This window comes from Oryctolagus cuniculus, chromosome 7, assembly GCF_051225735.1.
Source record: "Oryctolagus cuniculus isolate XC-2025 breed Fujian yellow rabbit chromosome 7, ASM5122573v1, whole genome shotgun sequence".
NCBI classification, from domain to species: Eukaryota; Metazoa; Chordata; class Mammalia; order Lagomorpha; family Leporidae; genus Oryctolagus; species Oryctolagus cuniculus.
Window position 1 is genome coordinate 101310652 of NC_142873.1, and position 22848 is coordinate 101333499.

At 36.6% G+C, this 22848-nt stretch overlaps 1 protein-coding gene across 2 annotated transcripts in view; it reads left to right on the forward strand.

Moving 5' to 3' along the window:
- NEGR1 (neuronal growth regulator 1) overlaps positions 1–22848 on the forward strand; it is a 947630-nt gene that overhangs the window by 749309 nt on the left and 175473 nt on the right. For both annotated transcript variants that reach the window (XM_002715922.6, XM_070078258.2), the window contains exon 6: positions 6333–6484. In XM_002715922.6, the coding sequence (XP_002715968.1) occupies positions 6333–6484 (152 nt within the window). The remainder of the gene's footprint in view (positions 1–6332; positions 6485–22848) is intronic.

The window sequence follows — 22848 nt, forward strand, 5'->3', positions numbered from 1 at the left end:
GTTGTGTTGTTATATTGTGGAATGAAGTTTGACATTAAAGTCAGGAGCACATTGACATTAGAAAAGCAGTTTAAGCAGAGGGGAGAAATCCAGTCATAGGCCAGGTTGTCAGGGATACAGAAACTCAGGGCAGTCAGGGGAGGTTTGACACCTGCACTGTAGTCTGTTTATTGGTTGTAGGGTTAAAAGGTATTATCCTCCCTGTGCAAGTAAAACTGTCATGACTAAGGCAGCCCCAAAGTCTCTAATTTAAAATTATGAATTTTATTAAAATTGAACAAGTAAACAAGACATACATTGAAAATAGGTTAATAAAGTCTAGAACCATTATGGTATACTAATATATTATAATAATATTAATTTATTCAAACGCACAACTAAAGATAGATACCCCTTGGGGCCAAGACAGTGATGCATGATATTCTTCAGTCTGATCCTGGGGCTAAATGATATCATATTGTTTTCAAGCCTTAGTATCAAGCAACACAATAAACCAATAGGTTGCCATAGCAGCGTGTTCACATAAATTTTCATTTCTCTCTGTTTTCCAGCAGTTCTTACTAGTCCTTCTTTTTACTTTATTTCTGGTTATCTATCCTGCACATCTGTTGAAAGCCTAGATGAGGTTGATAATGTACATATAATTGATACTGAGTTTGGCACATCTTGATATCATGATGCCATGCTCATTTCAGTCACTCTCCTAGATATTTTCTTTAAAAACAATTTCCTGTATGCTCAATATTTAATATTTTGCTGCCATCTGAGAGGAAATGTATCTGGTCTGTCCAAGAAACAGAGCCTGTTATTGAACAATAATATCATCTACAATAATGCAGTATCTACTGCATTTGTTATATAAGTGCATTGATATTATATGTTAGATATTTTTGAAAAACATGCTTAGATCAATACTTTGCCATTGGACTCATTTCACAGATGAAAAAAAAGCTAAGAGCTACAAAAATGTAAAAACTTAATTCATTCAGTCAAGCATGCAAAAATCACAATGTTTCTATTACATGCCCAGCACTATACTATGTTCTTGGAATGCAATGAATGACAAAGCAATCCAGGAGCCTTGCCATGATGGACTTGTTCTCTGTGGGGAATATAAACTTGAAACAAATTACAAACACAGATATTTTGAAAACTTACAACTAAAATGATATTAAAAAGAAAATTTTTTGATGTTATGATGATGAGTTAGCCATGTAAATCTACTGCACTACTAAAACTTGAACATTAAAAACAATATTTATATAACTGTAAATGTTGCATTGGGTTTAGCTTAGTGGCTAAGACACCAGTTAAGATGTCCATGTCCAGCATCAGAGTACCTGTGTTGCATACTCAGCTCACATGGATTGCATTTCCAGCTCCCAATTTCAGCCTCACTTCCAGCCAGCACAGGATGAGCATCACAGCATCTGGATATGACTCAGGAGATAAGATTCTCCCTATTTCTCTACCTCTCAAATATATAAATAATTAAATAAGTAAAATATTGCATATTTGCTACATGGATTGCATTTCTTTGCCATTCATTTTTTTCCTTTATTTTCCTTTTTATTTCTTTCCTTTTTTAAGTTTAGAAGCAGAGAGACAGAAGATAGATTTCTGATCTGCTGGTTCATTTTCCAAATGCCAACAAGAGCAAGGGCTGGGCTGGGACTGAAGCTGGGAACCAGGAACTCAATCCAGCTCTGCCTTGTGTGTGACAGGTCATCACCTGCTGCCTCCAAGAGTGTGCATTGTAAGGAAGCTGGAATCAAAAGAGGAGGCAGGACTCAAAACCAGGCACTCTAACAGGGGATGTTGGTATCCCGACTGGAATCTTACTGCTAGGTCAAATGCGCACCCCTGTCATTCTTGGTTACATTTAGCACAGTATTCTCCACATCTAACTATTTTTGAACTTAGGGGAAGAAAAACAAACAATAATTGATACTGGGGATATGTATTGGTATGTTAAGAGGGCATTTGAAGAGGGAGGAAGGAGAAAGCTCATTTTATGCTTCTGATCTCTGGCTGTGAGTAGCCCAAGAAACTGGATCCACTAAAGAATGCTTCTGTAAGAGGCTGTTCTAAAAGGCATAACTAAGTGCCACATGGGTAGCCGTGAGTCCTCTTTCTCTCCTTTGGAGAAATATCCAGAGAGCTAGCTGAACTGAAGTTTACTTTTTCACTTGACTTTCTACTCCATTAGATTTACCCCTTTCCTGTAGTACATACCACAAGCCACTTGGCTATTATTCTCTGGTTTCAATCAATTTTCTTGAAGCACCCATGATTGCTACCTTGTCTGTCCAAATTTAAATACAATATCCTGATTTCTACTTGATGATTTGAATGCCAGTTGCTACTTTGAGAGGCTACCAATAATCAGAAGACCTGGGTTTCAATACTGGTTCTGCCACTTACCTAGTGGTGGAAGGAAGATAAATTAACTTACTCTTCCTAAACTTCTGTTTTCTCCTGTGTTAAATGAGACTAAAACACCTACTTCTTAGGATTGCTGCAAAGATTAGTTGATATATATATTTGAAAATGCTTAAATGTTTTCTGAATGTCAATTTCCCACACTCTTAATACCAAATGCTTTGTGTACAGTGCTGGAATCTTTTAATGTTAGATTACTTCAGTCATGAATGTATTGAGAACAGTTAACATTTCCCATATATATAAAGCATTCCTGCTCACACTGAAAAGACTAGAATAATAGTCAGGACTCAGAGCCGATAATGTTCATTGTCATCCATGACCTGGAAAGTCAGAGACCCATAATCCGAAAATGTGGAGTGAAGCTGGATTTATTAATAAAATGAATAAGGTGCCATATAGCTGTTCCACTTATTTTTGCAATCTTAACAATTGGTGCTGGTGGTTGCATGGTCAGGTTTCCTGCAGTGATGTTGCAATAGGCTCTTCTGGTTATCCTAGATAGTGACTGTCCTAGGAAGGTTCTGCTTGTAAAGTTTGTGAGCATTTCATGAGTCAGAAATGTAAGTATCGCTACTCATTAGAATGCCTTCCATGTGCAACTTCTGATTGGCACTAGAAAATACAGGGGACTACTCTAATTCAGAACTAGTGGTTCGGGCTGTGTCATTTTGGAACTGGCAACACCTGCTGGTGAAGCCAATCGCCTGCAGTTCACAGATTTATGCAGTACTGGCAAAGGCAAAAAGAAGGGAGTGAAAGTAATGGTCTTCCAAATTGGTGTCAGAAGGTTTAGGGTGGCAGTGTCCTCAGTAGTAGAATGATTTTCTAATCATATTGCCAGTGCTAAAAATGCAACAAAGAAAGCTGACCAGGTATTTCTAAGTAAGCACCATATGCTGCTGATCTACTGCTGAAGAAGGGGATGTCATGTTGAACTCCTAGCCCCATAGAATCTCTCTGGTGTGAGAGGTTAAAAGAAAACATCTTTCATTCTGTATGTCAATACAAGAATGATCATAGGAAATGTAGTTAGAGACGACCATATTGCAATAAATCTGCTTCATAAGGAAAAAGGGATTATCAGTTAAAGAGCTCCTTTATTCTTTTATTGAGGTCTGAAATCACATTAAGACCCTACATGTTAAGACTTCTACATATGACTTATTTTTCTATATTCCGAAACTAAGGGTAGATATGTTCATCTTCACAAAATGCTTATTGTGAAAATCATACTCTTCTGTTGTAAACAACTGTTTGCATATCTGTTTTCTTATCTCAGCTTTGACCTACCCAAGGGCAGAGATAATGTACCCAACCTAGTCTTGAACCCCTCAACATAGAGCTCATTGTTTGCAGCAAGTTATTGAATATTTTCAGAATTGATTTCAATAGCTAGAAACCCCCACTCCAACATCACACTCTTGATGTCTGCAGGAAAATCTTACACATGTGTCATCTCACTCTCCCTCAGAGTCAGCTTTTCAAAGGCCCTTCCTGCCATCTGTAAGACAAACAGAGTTTCTAAAACTATATTTCAGGAATCAGCATTTCTAAAACTCTTGTAAAAGAAAGTAAGATTTGAACTTCCCTGGAATCTAACTAAGGTAGATCCTTTCGGGGAAGAAAATACTCCCACGAAAAATACTTTTCTTCTTTATTGGCTGTAATCACCTGCCTGGCTGATCTGAGTAGCAGAGGCTGCACATTAATATGCCACTCTGGTAGAGAGACACATGATACTGCTGGCCAGAGACCAGAAATGGGCTTCCATAAACAGATCGCAGAGCACAGATACACTGCATGACTCGGCAACATGTGTGGTCTTCAGACACATTAGAGCACAGGGAACAGAAAGCTAGCTGACTCAGTAAAACAAAAAGGAATGTAAGTAAATAGTGCCATGGAATGGCAGAGTCTATCCAGTTGAAGATATTGGCTATTTTTTTTTTTTCAACTAGTTAGCAGCGCAAAAAATTCTTGGGTTTTGTGAATGGGGCACTACAGGTACTTAGTAGTCTAGGAAGTTGCTGGGTCCTCTGAAGAATGTATTTATGAGTTGGACATGGACAAAATGACTGAGCCATCATGATAAAAGCTTCAGGGTATGAAATTGATGTTTATATATAAAAGATACTAATAAATTACAAATAGGTTATTAATGAAATGCAGAAAAACATGTAATAATCACTGTGGAAACTTATCCTAAATTTTCATAGGTTTGAAATATGAGAGGAGTAAAAGCTGCCACATCTGCAATATTTATGCCTCATTTTCTTGTGTCAGAATTAGAGATCATTTGGTTTATTGCTGAAGTTAAAGTTTGTTCAATGTTTATTCAACATAAAGTTTTATTAACCTGATTAAAGTTTGTGTTTTGGATGTCAAATTCAGCTATTACATGAAATATAAGTAATTCCCGGAGTAATCAAGAATGACTGCTTATTTTAATCTGTCTTTAACTACCATATACTTTATCTAAATTCAGTTGCAAGCTACATAATATAATGCAAAGAAATTTAACTTGAACTCTCAGGGGATGTCGCTTATGAGTATCTTCACAATTAATGAAATATTTTGTACTAAATCAAACACATTTAAGAGGAAAAACTAACATGCCATTTTTACTGGGAGCTTGCATAGCCCATATTGTTATCAGTGCATCTGTTTCACAATGCATTTGATATTTTTAGGGGGAACTCAGTATCTGTTTGACATCCTCATTGTCACAGAATTCATGATGGGGCCACTGAAGGGAGCTTACCAATGTCTGTGTTAGGGGAACATCACCTGGCTTCCGATGACCTATATACTATTTATTATGTGCCTAGGATATCATATTAAGTACTATGTATTAATATTAATATTATTAGTAAAATATTAGTAAGAGCATATCCAAAAGGTCCTGCCTGTGAGGTCTTCTAGATGTTCCCATTTATTTGGTTTAAAAAGCCTGTTGTGTACATGAAAACTGCTAGAGAAAACAATTCAAGAGAGAGAGGAGTCATTTATAAAGGCATTAGAAAAAGAGAGCTAAGTCTTAGGTAGGGCCTGTGTAAGGAGTGGAGGAATTGACTTGATGAGATAGAAGAGGCACAGGAACTTAGGTGCAGATTCGGGGAAAGGATGAAGAAGGAAGAGGCAGGGTGAGTGCTGAGAAGAGTCAAGCTCTGTCAGCCTATTTGAGACCGTTGGCCTCTGGAGAAGACCACTGGGCATTCAGGGTGGAATGAGGTGAACTTGAATCTCGTGTGGAAGTTCAGTTAAGTTAAAGAATTTTGCCAAGCACATTTCTAAAAGATATCAGAGATGTGACTTCACTTTACACATACAATAGTATATTCCTATCTTTCCATCTTGAGTGGAAGTCATTGGTCCAGGCTAGAGATTGCAACAGTACAATAGTGCTGCCTCTGGACTTGGAGCTACCCTACCACAGTGGTAGGCTTAGCGCTCATGTGCGTTATCCAATAACATCAATGAAAATAGCCAAGACATACTCCAAGAAGTTTACCAAGAAACAGTTTTTCCCTTTAGTGGAATTTTTATATTTATTTCTTCTTTACTGCCTTTTGACTTTAACAAATGAAATGCTACTTTTGTGGTATGTTTAATTTTCTAAAATGAAAAAAGTAATGTATAACTAGGACATACATTTATACAAGTTCAATTTGTTATGAAGCACAAATAATGCCATAAGAATTGTCCACAGGTGCCATACAAACTCCCCTTCCCTAAATCTACTAATGTAAGGAAAATATAACTGTATCATTATCATGCTATATGCCAACACAGGAGTGGTCAATTGTTGCCATGACAACCTCATCTAAGATAAAAGTGAAACTCACATTCACCATACATATTTACCTGGAGTTTATTTTGTTTTCTAGACTCTTCAATGGCCAACAAGGAATTATTATTCAGAATTTTAGCACAAGATCCATTCTCACTGTTACCAATGTGACACAGGAGCACTTCGGCAACTATACTTGTGTGGCTGCCAACAAGCTGGGCACAACCAATGCGAGCCTGCCTCTTAACCGTAAGTAGTGCTGTTGGCAAAATGCTCCCAGGAGCCTCTTGGTTCCTATTTCTCAGTAGAAATACAAACCTAGAAATGGAGTACATTCATTTTAAAACTCAGCCTGATGTGACTCAGACCTTACAAAGAGGAAACCTTGCCCCCAAATAGTATGTGTGTTTGAAAAATTTGTAATCCTTAAAGAAGTTTACATGTGTATAGAAAAATGTCTTATAGCTGAAAAAAGGGAAAAATTACATAAGTAATAGGGCCAATTGGACAATGTGTCTGACTGAATACTATTGTTTTGGCAAGGTTTTGTTTGGATTTTGGTATTTTAAATAATGTGTTATATTATCTTGAAGCATAGATTAATATGGCGTCAGGTTATTCTTGGCTGGTTTTCTTTGGACATTCATCTTGGAATAGTCAGAATTTCACAGCATAAATAAAATTAAATAGTAAGTAAATGATCATGGAACAATTATATCCATCTAGATGGCATTTTTATTCAAAACCATCTTTTGAAATAAAACTTAAGGTTTTGTTTTACATTTTTAATGCATCTTACTTCCTAAAGACCAGAAGATAAAGAAGAGCAAACACTAGGATCAGTTAAAAAAAAATAAATCTTTGTTCAAGTTTCTTCCAGGAATAAAAATTAGTGCTTCTTAGAAGCAGAGTATTCCAGTCATAAAATATCACTTATTTTGAAATCAAGTATTTCACGTTTTTCAGAGGCTTTTCACTTCCACATAGTTATCTGAGTGAACCTTATCTTTTATTTAGTTAATATTTTATAATAGCCCAACATACATATATATATATGTTTGTGTTATCATTATGTATTAGTTAACTATCTCTGACAATGCAAATTTTATGTGGTTCATCACAGAAATGATAATTTCCATTTTGCAGAAGTGGGGAGGAGAAGTATGATGTTCCAATTACTTACAAGTGTACTACAATAAGATTCATGATTTATAAACTTGGAATTAGTATTATTTAAGAAACTCTGATGTTAAATACAACATATCTATTCCTATCACATCTTTTATTTTTCCAGCTTAATATTCCTTAATATTTCTTGGTATCCAACTCTGAAAGAAAAACATTGCTTGCCATGCAATGACAATTATATGCACTATTTAATTTTTACATTATCTATAATATGCCTGCTTAAATTTTATCCATGAAGATAATTTATTTAATGTAACTATGTGTAATATGAACCATTAAAAACATTAAAGAGCAGTGTGAACTCCAATTTAATGTAAATATTGGTATACATTGAATATTGGATACATTAAATACTTCTTTGGTATATTATTAATCTTAAGTGTTTTACATATTCAAGAACATGAAAGAATAAATGACTTAAAAAGTCAAAGCAAAGAAAAATATAAGGCTTATTAACATTAACTTTTTTTGCTATTTAAATTTCTAAGTCACATTCTTATTTTCAAAACTGAAGTATTAATTATTGTGACAAATTAGGAGCAAATGTCACTTAATTTTTTTTAACTCTGAAAACCTTGACATAATCATTTGGAAATAATGTGTGGTGAAAAAGCTTCTAAATATGAAATTCTCAGAATTGACTACCATGATCTCTTTCCATCACTGACTTTGTTTATTGAGGTGCTACTAAATGCTACATAATTTGATTAATTTGTTAATAAAGACAAAGTATGCAAATCTCATCTGTAATTATGAGCATATTCCTAGAAGTTTGGAAAAATATCTGTATGATAAGGAAACTTGTGTAACCTCAAGTGCAACTCATATTGCAGAAAGCATTTCTCTTTTGCACTATAATTATTGTAATATATTTTCATTCCTCCATCAAATTGTAAGTTCCTTGAGAAAACAGGATCAATATAGATTAATTATTTCATCTCCCATATTACCTAGCATAGTTTCTGCTATTTAATAGGTAATTATTAGATCTTTAATGATAAATGAAATAAACATTGAATAAGTATAAGAACAGATTAATGAATAAATGAACTGATGAGCTATGTTTTAGCTGCAGAAAATTTGCTATCCACCTCCAGGGATTCAAGGAAAATCATTGTTATACATTTGAATATATGAAAGGTGAATGCTGTTGATATTTATCCAAACACATGCAAAAATGAGACTTGATGCCATCTAAATATACACTCCATGTGATTTTTAAACATCCCTGTAATACCACAATTATCCAACCACAGAAATTGTAGCTCTGCAAGCTACATATGGGGAAAGGCAGTTTAATTGAACTTTTCAAGTTGCTAGCTGGAAAGACAGCCACATGTCCCTAGATAAGATCTGTCACACTTTCACAATGATTCTGAATGGGGAAATGCTTATGCTCTGAAGTGATCCATAGTAGAAGCTAGTCCTAAGGTGATCTTGTATTGATCTGTGACATTCTGACCATTTTTTTAAATTTACTGATGGAGATGAGTCCTTCTGATAGGTAAGAAAGTAAGTAAAGTTGTCTTTATCCAGAATATAGGATGCAGATCCAAAAGGGTCTGCCATATGTGTACATGGTGATTTTTGGTACATGACTTACATCAGAAACTTTTCATGCTTTCAAGATTTGCACCCTTGAATATGTAGTAAATTCAAAGACAGGGTGATTGGAAATGAGGCTTACCTTGTATCATGCTAATTAATAGCAAATACTGGCAGGTAATAACATTCCAAAAGAGTTTTAGCCACTAGGAATCCGTTCCTTATCTATACTATTTAGGATAAGTCCTAAGACTATTACAATCTATTTCTGTTTTTTAATAACTCATTTAATAACTTCCAGATAACCAAGAAGATAAAAGCAAACTATAGTTTAAAACTGCCATAACTAAGATTATCACAAAAGATGTATAACACTTTTGTGCGTGAATGTATGTGTGTGTGTGTACACATGCATGTGAATGTATGTGTTTTTCACATTAGGGGAGTTAAACAGGCCTTGGTCTGAATCTCAGTTTTACCACATATCAGTTTTGTGTGACTTTGTATAAGTTTCTTAAATTCCAAATTTTTCGTTAATTCTTGAATAAAATGAGGACAGTCATAGCGCCCTGTCCTGGGAGATGGGCATGCTTATCATTTAACTTAGAAGAAAGTAAGAAATCAATAAATAAAAACCATTGTTACTGCATCATTACATTTTACCAAGAGCAGTCAATTCAATTCATTTGAAAAACTAATATATAGATGATTTACTTTATTTGATGAACTGACTACCCAGGACTTCAATAAGAGCTAACATGGTAACAGTCCCTAGCAAGCCAAGAAAAGAACATGCAAACTTCAAACAGTGTCTCAAATCTAATTCATAATTTAGCATCATCCCTTGCTCAGTACATTAACCAGACTTCGTGGCACTAATTCCAGATTGATTAAATATGATTTTTTAGTCATAGTTCAGACATTTACGGCATTCAAAGTGTAAAGCCAGAACCAGTAAAAACAATTCTATCTTGATGTTCAGATAATTCATTCAGTAGCAAGATTGATTTGTATCCATGTATGTATATATTTATAATAAGTACAAACACTGATATATATATATATGTAGGTATGTATGCATTTATGTGTGAAGAGAGATAGTATGCAATATACACAGCACTATGCTAGATGTTGGAAAGAAAAAAAGTTACAGAACTGGAACCCTGTCTTCAAGAGGTTCTTAAATGAATGAGACAATCTTGTCCATAACTGTCTCATTTTCAGAAGCAGAACCTTGTAGTTCATTCAACAACCATCATGAGCACTAGGCATAGTGGCACAAATGAAAGAATGGTCAGCTAGAGAGTGAAACACTCCAGTATCAAAGAGCTCAACTAAAGACACAGCAATGTGAAACAACCTCATTCATTTGAAGACAAAGTAGTACTTCCATTTGGTTACATTAACAGGTAGGGAGAGAATATTGAGAGATGAATTGGACAGGTTAGCAGGCGATAGTACAAGGACTGAAAGTGAGTTGAGATTTTGTCCTGGTTTTAGAGAGCCATGAACGGATTTTGGGAAAGGAATGATTTGTACAATTTTTTTTTCTGAAAGATTTTCTTGGGCAATGTGAGGACTAAAGCTGGGCAGTAGACTTTCAGTAGTAAAGGCAAAAGAAAGTAATTACACAAGAAGAATAGCAGAGGTGAGGGAGTTAAAGATAATTAGGTAGGAATTAGTATCCAAATCTGGAGACAATAGGAAAAGTGTTTCAGGAATCTAGATATCTCCTATTATGTTGTTTGGGTGGCATTAACCTAGACAAGAACATCAAAGAAGCATCATACCTCTTAGATTTTGGGAAGAGGTACACATTTGAAAGAAGAGAATGAGTTCAATTTTGTACATCTTCTACTTGAGGCAAGACCCAATAGGTGGCTGGGTATTAAGTCCAGGATGGAAATATAGATTTGGGGTCTATCAAAATAAAAGTGGTGGATTCAACCGTGAGAGCAAATCCAATTTCTTATAAAGGCCATGTAGAGTCAATAGATAACCAGGGGTGGAAATCCAAACAAGTCATCCAGAGGCGTGTGCAGGGCATGCAGATTAAGCACAGGTAAAGATGCTAGAGGATGTGTGCCACGGAGTGCCATGGAAGTCTGGGTAAGAGAGCATTTCAAGAAGGATGAAAGCCATTTTCAGGCTACATCAAGTCAGAGAAAGACTGGAAGGCAACTAATGTCTTTAAAAATCAAGCAGTACTAACTTTAGTAGGGCAGTTTCTGTGGGCTAGGGCAGTTTCTGTGGAAAATTGGGAGTAGCAGCCAGGTTTCTGTGGACTAAGGGTAAACAAACTGAGAGGGAAATAGAGACATGGGTAATAAACTACTCTTTCTAAAGCTTAAGCTATGAAAGGGGTAAGACAAGGCTAACGTCATACCCTGATGCTCTGGCAGCTGGCTTGCTTGGGCTTCTTTTCTGATTGATAGGCCAATGGCTGTATGTAGAGCAACAACTCCATGAGCTGCAAACCCGCAGCACACCTGCTTTGATGAACTGTACTAGGGGTCTGTAAAAAGTTCATGGAAAGTATGGATTATGGAAAAATCATGCATGGACTTTACAATCTTTTTGCTCCAAAATACTTGTATCACTTAATTTCATTTTCCATGAACATTTTTTTTTCAGGTACTCTCAAAGCCTCTCTGATTCACAGCTTGTCTGGCTCTCACACTTCTCAGGTTGCAGAGAAATAAGCAAGACTAATTTTACATCAGGACATCTTAAACCCTTTTCTCCTTCATGGCCTGTGGGCTTTAGACTGTAATCATAAGAGGAACTATAATTTTTAGTAGATACTTTAGTACTTTCACCAGTAGAATTGCTTTAGGTAAAGAGTATATATTCTCAAGCGAGGAGAAACCAAAATTTATGGAGCAAAAAATCACAGGAAAGCCAGTATACCACAAAGATTCCTCATCCTTTAGATCATCTGTCCAAAAGCTTCTGAAAATAATTTGCATTTTTTAAAGTAGAAAATTAAAAGTGGAGAGAGAAAAAAACAACATTCCACAGATCACAGCACATCAGCCATCAGGCAAGTGTTTTAGCAAAATTGATAGCAGATGACAGTGTGCCAACTTTTCATAGAAAAATTCCTTATTAAGTAAAAAGTTGGGATTCAGAATTATTTGTTATTTTTCACCTATGTGTTTTGTTTCTTGAGCATAAGCAGCTGAATAGATGAATCTTCGATGTCTGTTCCTTAAAGACTGTGCACTGAATGGTCCCATCCTGCCATCTATGGGTCTGATTCATCAAATGTAACCATCATTTAAGCTGGAATTCTGTTACCAGTAAAACATAGTCAATTCTGTAAGTTAAAAATATGTTGTATGTGCTTTGTTTCTAGCTTCTGCAAAAGAACAAATATTCACTGTAGGACATATATTAAAAAACTTATAATCTAAAGGGAGGTAAGGAAGGAAAATTAAGAAAGAGACTCACATAGCAAAATGCTTAAAACTCAAATAGCTTTGGTTTAATACAATCTTTTCCAGAAACTTCATATATAAAAATATTTTGGACAAATCTGACCTTAATATTGACAAAGAGTTTTCTTATATCCCCAAAACAGATAGCTATAATTTTGTTGCAATGATACAATGTATGTACCAAACTGTCATATCAGGTGTTCCCCCAAAAGTACAATGTTAAATCCTTTGCTGGAATATAGATTCTAATGCCGCTGTAGGGATCTCACCTTTGCATGTGAGTGTGTGTGTGCATTTATTTATTCAAAGTAACAAAATATTTGTCTTAGAAATAGTACACATTAAACATTCTAAGAATCTATCAAAACTTTTTTCCCCTGGCTTATCAACAATGTGGTGACAATAAAATACTTCTGATTTGAAAGGCTTCATAAATTCAGTGCTATTTAACTTTCTAGAAAATATCTCAAGTTATAGAATATTTCCTCTCAGCCTATTTAGTGTGATGGACACCTTTTCTTTTGAGATAAAAAAATAAATCAGTAGCTGGTATCCAAAAGTGAAATAGAAGCAGCTTCTGGAGAAAGTTAGAATGTGACAGGTTTCCCTGTTTAGATTCAACTGATGCAAGCAAATAGTACTTTGTGATGGATTTGTTGAATATGGAACTCTGCTGTTGCAAGTGTTATTTCAGCTCTCTGAATGTTTCAAATGCTTTCATGTGCTAGTAAGCTACTGTTAGGGCTGTCTGTTATTTTTGCCTATTATGATGAATCCTGATATTATGTAAAAGATGATGCCAAAAATTTGAATGATATATATTTTAGTTCAAAATTGATCTCAACTTCTTTAACTTGAAAGTGATAGGATTTTCACTTTGTTTGAAAGAGGTGGTAATAAATTCAGACTTCATGATTATTGAAGACAGAGTGCTATTTGTGCCAACTTGTTATATCCTCATAGCTTTGGGATAGTAATAGGAAGGATTTCCTGAATGCTCTAGGAATAAATATTTCACAAAAATTAGGTTTGTAGGTGTAGGTAGATTAGCTGTACGTGTCTATCAAATGCATTCTACCAAACAAAAACAGCATGCACAGACATAATCATCACACAAATAATAGATGTACCCAACTTTTCTGAAATGGAGTATACACAAAACAAGATTTTTTTCCTCTGCAGTCTTATGCCTAGAGCTTGCATGTGTTCTTTAAAATATAGATACAGAAAGATCATTCAGGGCCATGTAAAAGAGATGATCCCTAGCAGGTTGAAACAGAATGACTGGTTGGAGTCTTCAGTGCACCAGGTCACACATTGCCACAAGTGAAAACCAAATACCAATGCTAGCCCATGGCAATTGACAGAACTGTGGGGCTACCCCATATCTCACATATTATGTAGTCAATTTTTCACAAATTCTTTAAGCAATGGAATCCTTTCTTCCCCAAGTGAAGCCTTTTGCAAACCCTTCAGGAATAACTAGGTTACATTCTGAATTAGTTTGATTAATTTGGAGGTGAATTTGCAAATCCTCTTTTTTCCCCCTATATTGCACCCTGAAATAGCTGAGAAGTCCATCAAAATGTCGTAGAAATCCACAGAGTTTGATTTGAACACTTCTGATCTAGACTAAACCATTTACTTTAGGTGAGGTCACCGAAGTCCAAAGAAAGTGAGTCAGAATCCAAAGACAAAGAGCAAAACTAGGGCTAGAACTTAAGTTTCCAACCCTTGTTCTAATGCTCTTCCGAAAATACAGAAGGAGCATGAAAAGCTTTGAATCAAATGGGTCTGAGTTGAAATTGTAGTCCTCCATGAAGGATTTTGGAGAGTTCTCTCAATCTCAATCTTTAAACTCTAGTCATAAACTAGGAAGAAATAACTTATTTGGATTTCTGTGAGGATTAAACAAATAGGACATCCAAAATGGCCTATACAGTGCCTAGTCCAAAATAAGTGTGCATTGCATGTTAGTTTTCTTTGCTTTCCTGTGTGATATATAATCTAAACATTGAAGGGTAAACACAGTAGGCTCAGGGCTGTTTAACCTGAACAGCTGTCTGACGTTATCTCGTTGGCTAACCAAATTAACAGCCTTGGTTCTTTGAATCATTTATTAATGCACTTATGTATATCATTATGATATTGTCCTTTTTATTAGAATTATTAATTAAATCAGCCATGCACATAACCACTCACTTGTAATGAATGGGGGAAAAAGTGGGCAGGTTGATAGAGAAGGTGTACAAGATTAATTACTCTACTGATGTGTTTCTCTCAGGTTAAGAGGCAATTTGACAGCTGTGTCTTCATGCTACTGGTGCTGCACATACATCCCCACAGCTGACAAAGGGGTCAGTACATGCAAAATGGAGAAAGGAACTTTGGTTTTGTTGTTGTCGTTGATCAGCCTTGAAATGTAGCAACCTTATGGGAATTAGGTACTGAAAAGATATAGAAAAATCAAAGACTTTCAAATTAAACCATAAAATTTTACTCTATTCCCTAGCCTAGGAATGAGGCAAGTAAAATTCTAGCCTTAACTGGGGAGGTGCTTAGTACTTCACTCTCTGGCCTCAGTTTACACATATATGAAGTGAAGAAACTAGAATAATAATCTACAGGTTCTCTTTCAGCTGTAATTCTTTAAAATCCTGAGAAATCAATATAGTTTTTTAAAAAAGAACAGTGGTATAGAAGTATTGGATTTTTTTAAGTTGCCCTTACTCCTTAAAGCAGAAATGCTGCCAATATTTTTCCTTCTGTAATTGTCGTTGAACTCAAAATTATTTTATATTGACAGAAAAAAATTGCATTTTAATGTGTTTGGCTTTGTGGTGAGTTTCCATAAAGTTTAGTTCAATACTTCTGCTGGCCTAATCATTTTGTCATCTCTGCAAAGAATTTTACTCTCTGTTGAAATTTCCTTTGTGTTCTCAGTTTCAATTCTATTGGCCAGCAGCCTGTGAAGAGTCACTGGAGTACACCTTCTGGTTTGCTGTTTTCTTTCACACAGCTGTAACCCAATAACAAATTAGGCCAAAATGTGACCCTGTATATGAGGGGGTTGTGGCTGTTGGGGCTTTATCAAAAAGAAAACAAACTAACATTTCCAGAATAAAACATATGATTAGACCCTTCCTTCAATACTGCATTTACCAGTCTTTCTCTTTAGAGCTTGTAGGAGATCCTGAGAGAGATTCCTCTTCCATTATTTCTGAGAAATCTCTTTGAGCCTACTTACCCAGCAGGTACCATTTTCCCTATAGTTGAAAACAAATTTGAAGAATAATTGAATGATTGGAGCATATGATAAAATGGTAAATCCCAACAACTTACCTACCTGAACTCCTGTGCTGTAATTTTTTCCTCTGAAAAATAATATGGCCCTGATAAGAGAACTATGATATATATGAACAAAATGATTATTATAAAATGCTGAGCTATTATTACTAAATTTTGATTTCTCCTTAGTCAGTGTGAAACGTAATTAATGGAGTATGCCACCAAAAAAAGTTAGACAAAATTGGCTTTTTTTTTTTTTTTGACAGGCAGAGTGGACAGTGAGAGAGAAAGACAGAGAGAAAGGTCTTCCTTTTGCTGTTGGTTCACCCTGCAATGGCCGCTGCGGCCGGCACGCTGCAGCCGGCGCACCACGCTGATCCGATGGCAGGAGCCAGGTACTTCTCCTGATCTCCCATGGGGTGCAGGGCCCAAGCACTTGGGCCATCCTCCACTGCACTCCCGGGCCACAGCAGAGAGCTGGCCTGGAAGAGGGGCAACCAGGACAGAATCCGGTGCCCCGACCGGGACTAGAACCCGGTGTGCCGGCGCCGCAAGGCGGAGGATTAGCCTAGTGAGCCGCGGCGCCGGCCGACTTTTTGTTTTATGCTTTTTTTTTTTTTTTTTGGCCATTTTGATGTCCAAGATAAAGGCAGAAATAGGCAAAATTAATTTTGAAAGCAATGATGTTTCAGTGGGCCACACTTTGTCAAAAGTGCTTTAAATTCAGTTTTAGTATTTATAAAACTGTTAGGGAAAGGACTGAAAATGGCCGGTCCTCATTGAATGTGTCTGTTCAGTGTACACTAGATTTCCCCACTGATAAATGTAATTCCACTGGGATTTCTCTTAGCTATCTTCCCAGTATCTACTTAAGTAAGATTTGAATAAATCAATCAAGACTTGCTTGTGTGGAAATGTTTCACGTATGCAATAGACATTTATAATTTATATTATAATAGGTTTTTTATAATAGGTTGGTACATTTATATGTATTTATATATATATATATATATATATATGTTGGGTTTTTCCAATTTTAGCCTTAAAAAAGAAACAGGCTTTCTCGTTAACAGTTCTAAGACAAAGAAGTAACCTAAGTTACCTAGTTCTAAAATGCGGTTTGATAAAGCTGGCTATTCTTCAGTTCCTGTGTTTGATTTTTTTTAATCAATCCAATTAGTGCATATGTGAAGCTGCCTAATTAGCAGAGCCGACCATCACTGTTGTCAAAGCACTACTGGGACCACTATTCAGTCCGTGTAGAAGGGATCATAAGTTCATTAAAATACTTCATAAGACAAGATGCAGCAGCACATTTCCTAAATATGGCAGGATAACTGCATATACGTTAAGAATTAATGACCATAACAAAAAAAATTAGTGACTTTGACTGTAAATTTGTATTTTTTCAACAAATCACAACTTCTTGGGAATACTATATTTTATGATATAACAATACTTTAAAAAATGTAGAAAATGGCTATCATCAGGCATGTAATTGGTCCAACAGTTAGGATGCTCACATTCCATATTGGAGTGCCTGAATTCACGTCTCTGCTCGGATCCCAATTCCCGCTTCCTACTAATGCAGACCCTGGGAGACAACAGGTGACAACTCAAGAAGTTGGGTCCCTGGCAGTCACTCAGAAGATCCGAATTGGGTTCCTGGCTCCCTTCAGCTTAGCTAAGCCCTGGCTGTTTTGGACATTTGGAGACTGAACAAGCATTTAAGAGTTTCCCTTTGTTTCTTTTTCTCTCTGCCTCTCAAACATGGACATAATTTATTTTTTGAAAAGTAGTTTTACTCAAACCAAGTAATATTAACTGAGTAAACACGTTTTTAGGAAGACTGCATAAGCAATGGGTATATAACTCAGCAGGCTTGATTCTGCTGGAAAAAGATAAATTAAAAAGCTTTATTTTTCTCAAGCTAGTCTATTTTCTGTAGGAGGCCATGCATCCTTTCTTACACCCATTTTACTCAGTACTGCAGAACCACCAACGAACCACCATCTGAAAGAACTAGTCTCGTATTCCAAAATAATCTTCAGGTTGCCACATATCTCCATGATAATTATCTTCCATTTATTATTTATTTTGTACCATAATCCCTAATTCTTTTCTTTATCTTATTCTTGTTATCAGTATGATTATTTTAAAAAAAAATAGTAAACACTACTGGCTGACATATTTTAATGACAGTTTCTCATCTTCCCTTTGCTTGCTTTCTGCTTCATTCCCTCTTATTTTTCTTTGTTTCATGTCTCCTCAACTCCAGTATTTAATCATCACCAAAACAGATAGACAGATGCCTCTCTAACTAGGAGTATAGATTTAAAACAGAACTAAACAGCCCTTGAATAGGCAAGTTCAAAATTGCTTTTGAAAGCTTCATCACTGAAAATGTAATCAAACTTAGCTCACCCAAAATTGATTTAAGTTGCAGCCTAAGGGCCAACCTTTGACCAGGGCAGCGTTCACACTTGCATCGATTCCGCCTGCAATTGAATTACTCAGGCAATTCTGTGCGCTTTCAGCTTTAGCCCTGGAGTGCAAATGGCCAATTTGAGAAGCAACTTGGCTGTGCTTGAAATTTGCAGGAAGATTTTTCTCATATGTTTCTGGGGAAAAGCAGGCATATATATATATATATATATATATATATATATATACACACTCTTAGTCATAGAATTGGTTGCCCAAAGGATATTTTGTTGCTTGTTTTTATGTTTGTTTTGATCTTAGAAAACTTTGCTTTCATGAAGATATCTTCTGACTTTGAAAAGGTAAGTTCTACTCCTTCAACAGAGATACCAAAATTCAATGGAAATGAAAAATTAATGAGGAAAAATTAAGACAATAAAATATGTTGCTATTAGTAAGGTCAGAAACAAAGCATTTATAGTTCTAGATGTAGAATTGTGCTGAAAAATGCACTATGATGGAAACAAAAGAATCCTCTCTAGGTCTCTTTAGAACTGTGTTTTGTGATGATACCTCCCTCTCTTCTTCTCCAAAACATAAGAGGAACACAACATTTTATTAATTAATTAATTAATGTAAATGCAGAATGATGGTGGGAGATGCAGCAGTGGGAAACTGCTCTAACATTCGCTAGCTCACTCCCCAAATGCCTGAAACTGGGCTAGCAGAAGCCAGGAGCCAGGAACTCCATCTAGGTCTCCCCATGGACAATAGGAACCCAAGAACTCAGGCCGTCATCTGCTGCCACCCAGGCACATCAGCAGGAAGCTGGAAAAGAAGTAGAAGCAGAAGGCAATCCCGGACACTCCAATGCAGGCATCCCAAGTAGTAGCTTTACCTGCTGTACTCCAACTATGGTCCCACACTAAGAAATAACACAAGTACACTTCTAGGGCATAACAAGCTATGCATTGTTATTTTTCATGATGTTGTTGTTTTTCCTTGCACAATGTATCTACCGTGTCCTCTTTACAACACTTTATTTTCACATAAAGTACACCCTAGTTATATATTTACTTTCAATACTTACAGGTATAAAATAAATACATTTTTATACCGTGCAAAAACTTCCTTATGTTTCTATTCAGTCTTCACTACTATGTGTTCAGTGGTACATTGGTAAATATTTAACTTAAATAAAAAATTGTGTAACAAAACCTACAAATAATAATAAAATATACAATTCACCTTATGGTAAATTCCACATTGCCAGTTTCTTCTCACAGATGCTTTCACTGATTTTTGCCAAAACCGTTTATCTGTAACCAACCTTTGTTTGCAATTCAACCGTGGTGTGACATATGGAGTTGTATTCCAACTATGAGCATCTTTCTAACATGAATATGCATTGGTATTTTTATTTATGTTAATGAATAAGATGAAAGTAACATGTGCAACTTAGCTTAATCAGAGAACACTTTTGGAATATTGCAAGAACATGGCTACAGACATGATACTGTTATGTTTGTTTTAACATTTTCTCCATCATTTTCTTAAGTCTAGAAGATAATCAACACAGCCATAAATCTATCCCATATTTAGAAGATTTGTCAGGTCCCAAGGTAGCAATACTCCCACCATGGCTAATTTCAAGTTAGAAAGATAATGTTAATAAATGCATAGTTGAGAAATGAGGTGTCATTTCACGCTGTGTATCTCCAAAATACACAGAACAGAACAATGGATGTCAATAGTCCAAAGATCGTAAGTAATTCTCAAATAATCTTGTAGTGATGAATTTGAAGTACTTATTGCATTTTTGGCTATTCATTTTAATTGTATCTGAAAGGTAGAGAGACAGAGGGAAATACACACAGAGAAAAGACAGAGTGAAAGAGATCTTTATCTGCTGGTTCACTCCCCAAATGCCTGCAGAAGCTGGAGCTGGGAGAGGCCAAGGTCAGGAGCCAGAAACAGTCTAGGTCACCCATGTGTGTAGCAATAACCCAACTATTAAACCATCATCTGCTGCCTCCCAGGGTATGAATCAGCAGGAAGTTGGAATCAGAAGCAAAGCCAGGATTAGGATCCAGGCACTGTAATATGCCATGCATGTGTCCCAAGTTTTTTTTTTTTTTTTTTTTTTTTTTGACAGGCAGAGTGGACAGTGAGAGAGAGAGACAGAGAGAAAGGTCTTCCTTTTGCTGTTGGTTCACCCTCCAATGGCCGCCGCGACCGGTGCGCTGCGGCCAGCACACCGTGGCCAGTGCACCGCGCTGGTCTGAAGGTGGGAGTCAGGTGCTTCTCCTGGTCTCCCATAGGGTGCAGGGCCCAAGCACTTGGGCCATCCTCCACTGCACTCCCGGGCCACAGCAGAGAGCTGGCCTGGAAGAGGGGCAACCAGGACAGAATCCAGCGCCCCGACCAGGACTAGAACCCAGTGTGCCGGCGCCACAAGGCAGAGGATTAGCCTAGTGAGCCGCGGCGCCGGCCCCAAGTATTATCTTAACCACTGAGCAGAACACTCACCCCACATTTGGTTTTTTAAATTTATTTATTTACTTATTTATTTTTATTTGACAGATAGAGTTAGTGAGAGAGAGAGAGAGACAGAGAGAAAGGTCTTCCTTCCATTGGTTCACCCCCCAAAATGCAGCTACTGCTGGAGCTACTCCAACCCAAAGCCAGGAGCCAGGTGCTTCCTCCTAGTATCCCATGCAGGTGCAGGGGCCCAAGCACTTGGGCCATCCTCCACTGCTTCCTCGGACCACAGCAGAGAGGTGGACTGGAAGAGGAGCAACCAGGACTAGAACCCGGAGCCTATATGAGATGCTGGTGACGAAAGCAGAGGATTAACCAAGTGAACCATGGCACTGCCCCCCCACATTTGTTCCCAGTTTAATTTATTTAATTATAAACTTCTACAGCTTAATTTTAACAGTTGCTGTGTTAATGAATAATTCACAGAATTCCTGAAAATTTGACAATTGGTTCTCATGAGCTATTCAAGCTAGTTTTAGCATGCCACTCTCTACTGAATGGCTATAAAGGAACACATAATTACTATACATACACACTATATGACCTACATAAATTATATATTTTCTTATTTTCAACTTCCCCATTTGTAAAATGGAGTTACCTATACTCAGCTTACATCAAAGTAGAAGAATTTTTTTTTTTTTTTTGACAGGCAGAGTGGACAGTGAGAGAGAGAGAAAGAGAGAGAAAGGTCTTCCTTTGCCGTTGGTTCACCCTCCAATGGCCGCTGCTGCAGCCGGCGCACCGCGCTGATCTGATGGCAGGAGCCAGGATCCAGGTGCTTTTCCTGGTCTCCCATGGGGTGCAGGGCCCAAGCACTTGGGCCATCCTCCACTGCACTCCCTGGCCACAGCAGAGAGCTGGCCTGGAAGAGGGGCAACCGGGACAGAATCCGGCGCCCCAACCGGGACTAGAACCCGGTGTGCTGGCGCCGCAAGGTGGAGGATTAGCCTATTGAGCCACGGCGCCGGCTCCAAAGTAGAAGAATTTAAGATCTATGTAAAAGTGCTCTTTTACTCTCTTACATGCTTCAATCTCTCTCATTATTTTTTTTTAATTCTAGCAATTTTATTTTGAGATAGGGATTAATTAATTCATAACCTCAAATTCATATAATGACCCCTGATGCAAGTGGGATTTTATTCTATCTCTTTGATAAACTCATGCATAAATAAGTATTGTCACATACAAGCTTCACTTGCTGTTTGAATTTGCTGCAACACAAAAATTTCTGTCTTACAGTTGACACTATCACTACACCTCATTCCTACGCCACACTGTTTTAAGCAACATAATTTTTTTACACTTAAGTTATGAGGCCTCAGGGGATATTTATTGCTAATGTCTTAATCCTATGAAGCTAGAAGAAAAATATATTACCTAGCTATACAAAGGTTTCTAGTCCTCATATTAACATCAGAATAGGTTCCAAATTCCTTATTATATCTCCTTTAACCTGGGTAGAGCTATGTGTTAACAAGATTTGAAAGATCTGAAATCATTTCTCTTTCATATCATACCTTCCTTAAAAAAAACTTAAAAGTTTTATTTTTTCATCATCTTAGTTATTTAAAGGAGGAAAATGGTAGTTTGTAGGTTGCATACCTTAGGACATAAGATTAAAAAGTAATGTCATAATTTTTACACTTTCAGGTTTTTTACTTATTCTGTCTAATGATCTAAATGCCTAGTTTCAAGTGACATTGGGACTATAAGAGTGAGCTGAGATGATTCCTAACATTCTGAAGACCGCTAATTTTGAAATGGAGATTGGAGAAACAGTAATTATTACAAAATGTAGTCAATTCTTAATGGTGAGAGAGCAAGAGAGAAATGTAGTGACTGTAGCAATTCCATGTGGTTGGAGCACAAAGATGTTCTTACTGAACATAAGGTAGACACACTTGGATGGAAAGGAAGGCAGATAGATATCATCTCATGAATGGCTTTGCAAAGAAATGATTTCTTCTTTACTTTGTTGTAAAAACATCTTTTCACATATTGCTGATAGCACTTAAAATGTGGATGACCAAAGAGTGAAATATAGCCACTAGGATATTGTGTAACTGGGGTCTTGCTATATCTCAGGAAAACCTGTGAACAAACCCAAGAGACTTAGGTGAAAACTCCTTTCAGTCTGTATTTTGATTCCTTCGCCACATAGACTCACTTATCATGGCCTCTTAT